Source organism: Nematostella vectensis, chromosome 13, assembly GCF_932526225.1.
Source record: "Nematostella vectensis chromosome 13, jaNemVect1.1, whole genome shotgun sequence".
Lineage (NCBI taxonomy): Eukaryota > Metazoa > Cnidaria > Anthozoa > Actiniaria > Edwardsiidae > Nematostella > Nematostella vectensis.
In genome coordinates this window covers 4,883,477-4,892,383 of record NC_064046.1, presented here as the reverse complement: position 1 = coordinate 4,892,383, position 8,907 = coordinate 4,883,477, and the positions used below count along the sequence as shown (strand labels likewise).

The window sequence follows — 8,907 nt, the reverse complement described above, 5'->3', positions numbered from 1 at the left end:
TCGTTTCCTTTGCTTGTTGAGCAAAATGCATGGGCATTATTTTTTAAATAATGCCTAGTGCACACTAGCAACATGTCGTTATGTCACTAGTGTGCACTAGGAATGAGCACTGTCACTGAGGGCGGCCACTACCAGAGGGAATATTACATTTCCAGTAGTTCTTTTGTCCCTTTGATCTAGGTGAGTGAAGTGCAGATTGAAGAGACAGAACATCTGTCCTTATCCGATCCAAGGACACCCAGGAGAAATAACTCCAACTCACTTGTGACAAATCCGAATCAATGCATGATTCTTGAACAGGCATGTATTCATATGAAGAAGTTTTTAATAATTTACAGTAGTATTTTTTTAAGTAGCAACATTGATTTGTGTTTAGTACAACAAAAGCTCCAAGGTGCATGGGAAAACAATGGCTTTACATTAAATTCCTTTGACTGTTCTAATATAATTGATTTTAAATTCAGAACATTGTTGACCTACCATGTACGGCTTACAGCATCTTGGCTCCTGGCATTATACAATATGATAAAATGAACCTTGAGATGATTCACTATGTATGCATTCCAATTTACGCCAAAAAACATCACTCTTATAAACATACCGTAACATATAGATCAATGAAGCTTCTCTCGAAGCCTTTCAAAAACAAATTGCACCATGCTCTGAGACCGAGCAGTCTTTGCAACTGTCTAAAATTTTCCAGCGATGGATATTGGTTTAAAGCACTATCATTGATCACAGATTGCACCATTCAATGCCAACATGTTTTCTTTGAATGTATGTTGACACTGTGAAGTTGGGAGAGGGCTGTTTTAAGAAAGCATTGATGAAATCAAAGAAAAATCTGTTGGAATATTGACCGGATTTCTCCTCTGCCCAGCAGATGACCTGGACTGATCCAGTCCTTAGATTTTCTATTTTTCTATGCTTGTAACACATTTATTAATAAAAGATTCACTAATGCTGATAGTGCCACTATTCGTCGCCTGTATTGCGCTTCTGTCTTCTGTTTCGTGGTGAACGCCTGGGTGAGTTCTTGGAAGCTGCAGAAGGCAAATAAGAGTGTAAGTGACTACAAAAGTGCAGAAATACATGATTAAAAACAATGGACTTCAAGTAGCAACAAAATGACACTAGTATTTTTTACACTATTATAACAAATTTTTGACAATCTTTACAAAACTTTAAGACTCCATTCCTTCCTATAGCGCAACTATTAAAACATTCAACATCCAGAAATGTGTGGAATGTTGGCTGTCCTCTGATTAAGGAGAATCAACAATGATTGACTGTTTGAATCTTGCATAGCATTCACAGAACAATTATTCCATACATATTTGCACTACTACTACTACACAAATTAAAATTTATTTAGCATCATAGTGTAGATGTGTTGATCCCTTACCAAATTCAGTAGTTGTCTCTTTAGGTAGCCATTCGTAATCAATGTCACCATCTTGCTGAGTGCCCATCTCAATAGGGGCCTTGGAAGAGGATTTCTTGAAAGCCTACAGACACAGAAAGCTTGTCAGTAAAGGGAGGTCAAACCTACAGACACAGCAAGCTTGTCAGTACAGGGAGGTCAAACCTACATACACAGAAAGCTTGTCAGTAAAGGGAGATCAAACCTACAGAGACAGCAAGCTTGTCAGTACAGGGAGGTCTAGCTTACAGACACAGCAAGCTTGTCAGTACAGGGAGGTCAAGCTTACAGACACAGCAAGCTTGTCAGTACAGGGAGGTCTAGCCTACATACACAGCAAGCTTGTCAGTACAGGGAGGTCTAGCTTACAGACACAGCAAGCTTGTCAGTACAGGGAGGTCTAGCTTACAGACACAGCAAGCTTGTCAGTACAGGGAGGTCAAGCCTTCAGACACAGCAAGCTTGTCAGTACAGGGAGGTCAAGCCTTCAGACACAGCAAGCTTGTCAGTACAGGGAGGTCAAGCCTACATACACAGCAAGTTTGTCAGTACAGGGAGGTCTAGCTTACAGACACAGCAAGCCCATCAGTACAGGGAGGTCAAGCCTACATACACAGCAAGCTTGTCAGTACAGGGAGGTCTAGCTTACAGACACAGCAAGCCCGTCAATAAAGGTAGGTTCACACAGGATAGTGCCTATGTAGTATACATATGGTAACACAATGAATTCTACACATGATGGTACAGTATGTACTATACATAACAGAGCTTCAATTGAACAATACCTTTATAGAGGTGAGACCATAATGTGCAGCCATAACAAGGAGAAGAGCAATTGCGGCAATGAACAGGTACAGGAAAAACCTAAAATATAAATCAGGGTTATTGAATGTAGTTACATTCTATTTTCATTACTTCATTATTTGATTTTGAAAAAAGAAAACATGTAATAAACTATGATCTCTCGTCTCCACAATGCTATCTTCTTCTCCTGTTACTTACGTTTCTCCATCCATTCCTTCGTCACTTTCCACCAGCTGAACGGTTTCATTGAACACAGCATCACGATACATCTTGCCATCCTAAACACCAAAAACAGTCATTACAATCTCACCTTATAACCTTAATTTCCAGTTTTGTATTTGTTTCTACTTACAGTATCCTTGTAGAGAAGGTTGATTGACAGGCCAAAGGGACGTCCTCCAAAGGATTCGTGTGGTCTAAAAGCATATTCAAAGCTGGCTTGATGACCAGGTTTCACCACTGTGTTGTACTGGAATGCCGTAAACTGGAAATGGAGAATTAAAATTCCATTTCAGCAAACATTAACAGCATAATAATTTGGCTTTTGTAATAACGTGAAAGATATTCTTCAACTAGGCATAAAATCAACAGAAGGTAAATAATGATTATTTTACTACTAGAACAGAGGGGGTTCTTACATTTTGAATGTAGTAACTATAATCTTGAGGATATCTGAAAAGAAGAAAGAAAAAAATTATACACACATTGTGGGGGTCAGTATACAAAACAAATACAGGTCTCGGAAACTCCTACATGTCATAAGGAAAAACTTTAATTAAAATGTATTTTATTTTATTTCTATCATGTGCAGCTATGAACTTGGTAATTGAAATGTTGGGTGATTTAGTAGGTTTACATAGAATTGCGGTTCTGATATTTCATAGGGGTGTTAATGTTTTTTTATTGGTGGGGGAGGAGGGGGTGAAATTATAAACAATCTCTTGTGATCTTGCCCCTGTCATATCTAGCCTGTTTTGTATCCCTATCTCAATCCCTATGGTCAAATCAACAATCAACAAACCGCTATTTACTTGCAGTGTATATAAAGGGCAAATTTTTGTTTAAATTACCTGAGAGAGGCTTCCATCATATCAACCATAAAGTCATTCCTGCCATTATTGCTGAAGCTCACAAGACACTTGGACACAAGGCCAGCAGAGAATTCTACAGGGAAAACAAATATTATAAGTCATACCCGGACAGGGAGTAATCATTTCAGGCTTAAGTTTAAAGTTGTATTATCCAGGAGCTATATTAAATACACTTTTTTGTAAATGAAGACAAAATCTTTGGCTCAGATTTTTAGAATTCATTTGCAATAAAAACAATTAATTGATAATATAATGTTGGCACTTCAAAATCTCAAGTCTTTGCTCTAGTTGCAAACCACAACATATGTAAAAAGAGTTTCAATTCAGGTTTTTGGCAATAACATCCCTGACAAAACAATAACCGATAAAAACTTCGACCATTAAAATTATTTGAACCATTAAAATTAAATAACTTCCACCCCCTACTTATCAACTCCCACCACCTACTCTGAAACTAAATAAAACCCCTGAGCGACCATTAGAAACATATGGTGATGCTTGAAAGAGTAAACTTACGTTGCTCAGTGTTTTTGGTAAAAAGGATGACTGTGTCAGCGTCAGGCGATGGTTTCAAGGCATCCTCTTTCTCCTCTTCCTCTTCCACCTCACTTTTCTGGGACTCTTTGGCAGCTGTATCAGCTGTAGCCTCTTCCTCTTCACCCTAAAGAAGGGACATCAATCAATTGAGAATTGATATGCAATATTGTATAAATAAAGAACTATTGAAATATTGATCAATACAATGATCAAGTATAAGCTGATCTACTTTTATCACCATGACAAGTCTTAATTGTGACAACAGTTTATTTCCAGTTTGGTTTAGTACAAAAAAAAGAATAATTTTTGTGAAAGAATGTAACCAGGCAACAAACAAAAAGTTTAGTTGAAAGGAGTATAATTTATTTACACATGTTGGAATTTTTAACAGAAATAAACCATATTAAGAAAATCAATAAAACTAGTGAAAAAATACCGATTGACCAAAAAATAGCGACAAAACATACATGATTCTTATGGCTAATGTTAACATTGTTCGTCACGCTTCAAAGTAACGCAACATAGACAAAGATATAAAAAAATCAGTTTGCAATTACGGAAAGTTCTACCAAATCGATAACGCCGTTATCTATACCTTACTGTCCTCCTCTTCTGGTCCAGAATCAGCATCATCTGAGGTGGCCTGTGTGTTTTCGGATTCTTCATCCACGGGATCTTCTTGACCGTATGCAACTGTACGCCGAATGGTGGAACGCCACGTACACAAAGACAAAACAGAACGAAAATAAGACTAGAGCGGAAATGGCGAGATATAACATATCAAATAAGAGTTGTGTTTGCTACGTTAATAGTAACCCTGCTAATGTGTCCTCAGATTATTTTAAAATTGTAATCAACGGACCGGGTCAAGCTACAAACAATGTGTTCCGATTCCAAAGAATTTAGAACGTTGAAATACTAGCTAGGAAAGTACTCTAACTTCACGAAGCAAAACGCTTCCTTCAGAGAGAGATATTGAAGCAAGATATTCCAGCATTGCCGTAGCAAGACCTGAAGCATCAGTCCAAATGCCTGAGACATCATAGGACAACGAAAAGAACAAATTCTAATAGCAACTGTTTGATACAACTATTGACTAAAAACAGTCACGCAAAAATAAACGCCTACCGTTCCCACATAGCAGCAAGGTCGCCGGTAAAACCAATAGGGATAACAAGATAAACTTATCTAGAAGCCGAAACATCTTGGTTAGATCAAATAAGCCTTTATCCGACCACGATGGAAACGGATTTCTGATTGCGCTCTACCGGCAATCAGAACAAAATGGCTTCAAGAACAAAGAGGGAAAGGAGAATGGAGACTGCGAGCAACACGTAGTGTTGGCCAGCGGTTTGATGTATTAGTTACCAGGCTTTTCGCATTTTCAATAATAATCGGAAAAAATATGGAAGAATGCAAATAGATCGTCGCTTGATTTCCTCATAAAGTTAATGCACTTTGGGCTGTTCGATCAGCTGTAATACTTAAAGTTATATTGATGTCTGTCTTTATTAATGAAAATGTAATTCACTGTCTTTCTCCGTTATTCATTCAAGAATGGATTATTCATTAAAACGATGATACTACAGTTACTATGCAAACAAATAAATAAGCCAAATGTACATATTCTTCTTCTTCCTTATTGTTCCTCGATGGACTATCTCCTTGGCTTCTTTTTCGAATTCTTATCTGAGCCTGCTGTAAATATGAAAGAAGGACAGCGGACATAAATGCTAGTTACCAGTCTCTTATCGCCGGCCGAGCACCTAATCTAACAAATTCAATCGAGATCTCTCTCTTTTTTTGAGTCGGGAATTATACTTTTACACTATGTTAATCAAAGTAAAGGTAAGTGTGTGCTTTCGTGACATCGAAAGAGTCTACTAATTTACAGTTTTCTTTAGGTTTTGTGATATTGACTCGTTATTTTCCATATCCCTCATCGCTTCAAGACTTTGACAGGAAAGGAGGTAAGATCTCATTTGACCAACATGGCATTCAAGTAGCGAACAATTGTACTACGAGCCAATTAATCCTTATTCTTAATTCCTTTTTTTCTTTTACAGATAGAGATAGATATCGAACCAACAGACAAGGTATGTTACATACAATCAGCATCATTTTTATGAGTATGATGATAAACGTATAATAAGTAAGTAAGCTTGTTAAGTTAATATATATATATATATATATATAGTGTTGGTTTGAGAAAAATACAAACTACATAGGTTTCCCTACAGGTCTGTTTCGTGGTTGCCCACTCATCAGGGGATTGATCCCCTGATGAGTGGGCAACCACGAAACAGACCTGTAGGGAAACCTATGTAGTTTGTATTTTTCTCAAACCAACACTATACACCGCTCTACTTTCGAGTATTGAGCACTTTCTATGAAAGCCTTCAACCATCATTATATATATATATATATATATATATATATATATATATATATATATATATATATATACAGTGCAGGAGTGCAGGCATTCATATAACATTGCTCAATACATAGGTGTAGAGCGGGATATATCTTGGTTTGTAGGAAAAAAACACGCGAACTACCGTTTCATCTCTACAAGCCTGTTTCATGGTTGCCCACTCATCAGGAGATTTATTAAGAATATATTACTACCACCACTTATATACTATCTATGTATAAAATTAACATAAAAATAGGGCGCGAAATTTGAATGGCTGTTATGATAAAATTGAATAGTTCAGCTGTTGCATAACAAGGCTTTGTTCCTGTGGCGGCACGAAGGCACTAGCTTGTTACGCTTGTTTAAAGTTGATGGCTTGGGTTGGCAGATAATGATAAGTTTTTCTTTGAGGCAGAGATTACATCTTTTGCTAGAGCTGTTGTAGGTGGAGTGAGATGACAGGATTTTCCATGAAATAAAGTGTTCTATGTCGTTGTCTTTAAGGCTCCATATGTACTTGCTTAGTTCGGTTGAGTTTCTGTGTTTAGCGTGTCGGAATGAGGCGGTGTAGTTTCTATATCTTGTCTTGAATTCGTTCTCGGTTAGTCCTACGTAGCTTTAGGAGGTGTTGTTGTCCTTTCTTGTTACAGTAGCTTGGTAGATACCAGATGATTTGAGACAGTTTCCGTCAAGGGGGCACGCGTTCTTTTGTCTGCAGTTGCATGTTTTGTTATTGGAGGTGGCAAGGGAGGTAGGGGCGTCTTCGGTTGTTATTGATGAGGCGATTATGCGTTTGTTGTGGCTGTCAATTATCTCTAAGTGATGGTAGTATTATTAAATGACTGCTACTCATATTCTAGATTTATATTTACATATCATCACTGCACATTTTCTTTTGCTGTCCAAGACAATTGTTTTCGCTATCATAATCAAAATGATTTTTTGTGATTGCATTGTTATATCCCTCTCCCCTCATGTCTTCAATCAAAAAATCTGAAATTCTTAAGAATGCACATGTGTATACTTATTTGGTTATGCATATTTACAAAGCAAAATTATAGGCGGTATCATGTGATATGCATCTTTACACTCATAACTTGACTCAAGATAATTGTTTTCTAGGTTGAACGCATAAAAGAAAGAGTAGAAGAAAAAGAAGGTATTCCTCCCCAGCAACAAAGGTAACTAAATACTTATAAAACTTGAAGAATGTCAATCAGACCTCTTTTTATTGGTTACATTTAAAAGTTCAACATTTTTCACACAAAACAAAAAATAAAAAATAACAATACACAAGTAAAGGCCAAATACCATCATTGTTTTATATTGTTGTTGGTGGTTTGATATGTCGTTTAGTTGTGTTCAGAATTCTAAGTATTTGTATCTTTCAGGTTAATCTTCAGTGGGAAACAGATGTAAGTCATTTCTGTATCTATACAAAAAATCTCAATATCTTTAAAATGCATGACAGTACCCCTGTTAAAATGGACCTTTTTTATTTTAGGAGTCTTATAAATTTCTGATGGTTTTACCTGTCAATAACATGTGCAAATGGCCAAGCAAAGGCCTTACCTTTTATTCTCTATGGATTTGAAAATCTCATTGATTTTTATTTATTATTTTTGTTATTGTAGGAATGATGATAAGACAGCATCTGATTACAAAATCCAAGGGGGATCTGTACTTCATCTTGTACTGGCGCTTAGAGGAGGGATGTGCTGATATTTGCTATGCCATGCCGAGGATAACAAGTATTGTTATCATCAACAGCAACTTGAACCAATGTTACAAACTACTTAAAGCTATAATTTTTATGTCAGACCCATATAAAGGTTATGGAAATCTCCTAAATATCTTTCTAAAAATAGATAAGTAATGGTTAGATTTAGATGCAGTTTCATATGCTGTATTTTCCCTCTATTTGTAATTAGTTTACATAATGCTAGAAAGATTTCCTGAGATGTTTGATGAGTTTATTAGTTTCTGGAAGACACTGCATTACATAACAGATAATGTCAGTTGTCAAGAGACCCCATCTAGTCAGAAATGAGTCCATTCAACTTAACCGGAAACTAGACCAGAAACTCAATTCCTCTAAAATGTCATGTTATTTTTGTATGTTTTTTCTCGGTTTGTATTATTGTATAAACTACAAAAGCTAGTTAAAAAACATTGTAATCATACCAGTGATTTCTGTGGAATTTTAGAAATCAGTTATTTCTAAGTAGACTTTAGAAAGACTGTGTTTTGCGGAGTACATTCTTATGTGATGGCATAGCTTTGTTCATTGAAACATGGTTATTAGGTTGCCATCATAGTTACTGCTAACTACGACAAGACAAACATAACTGATTGATGAGCCAATCCAAGTGTCTGTAGTATGGTTTCTTAAAAAAATCTTTGTTTGCGACATCCATCATGCTCAACCATACAAACGCATTTATTATCGTTGATGTTTAAGTAAATTACTCTGCTGAATGACTTGGCCTATAAAGTCACATGATTTTTTTTAGAAAATTCAAGATAAAAGTGATAGATGCACCTATCATTTAACATATTTTTTTTCAACTGCGCCACCCCCCCCCTCCTTGGATAATGCTTTTCATGAGAGAAAGGGGCAGTAATTTTAAGAA

The 8,907-nt window shown here is 36.4% G+C and overlaps 2 protein-coding genes across 2 annotated transcripts; one reads left to right on the top strand and one right to left on the bottom strand.

Annotated features, from left to right (window-relative positions):
* Nucleotides 1–307: 307 nt before the first annotated feature.
* Nucleotides 308–5,174, bottom strand: LOC5518044 (translocon-associated protein subunit alpha). Its single transcript, XM_032362579.2, has 10 exons — nucleotides 4,984–5,174; nucleotides 4,451–4,548; nucleotides 3,835–3,979; nucleotides 3,298–3,391; nucleotides 2,866–2,899; nucleotides 2,580–2,711; nucleotides 2,426–2,505; nucleotides 2,209–2,287; nucleotides 1,406–1,508; nucleotides 308–1,043 (listed from the first exon to the last, which is right to left on the bottom strand). The coding sequence occupies exons 1-10, from the start codon at nucleotides 5,057–5,059 to the stop codon at nucleotides 976–978; spliced, it is 909 nt and encodes a 302-aa protein (XP_032218470.1). The 5' UTR covers nucleotides 5,060–5,174; the 3' UTR covers nucleotides 308–975.
* A 408-nt stretch (nucleotides 5,175–5,582) lies between these two features.
* Nucleotides 5,583–8,638, top strand: LOC116601618 (NEDD8). The gene is made up of 6 exons (XM_048720591.1): nucleotides 5,583–5,703; nucleotides 5,808–5,825; nucleotides 5,922–5,951; nucleotides 7,397–7,455; nucleotides 7,666–7,689; nucleotides 7,909–8,638. The coding sequence occupies exons 1-6, from the start codon at nucleotides 5,686–5,688 to the stop codon at nucleotides 7,994–7,996; spliced, it is 237 nt and encodes a 78-aa protein (XP_048576548.1). The 5' UTR covers nucleotides 5,583–5,685; the 3' UTR covers nucleotides 7,997–8,638.
* The last annotated feature ends 269 nt before the right edge of the window (nucleotides 8,639–8,907 follow it).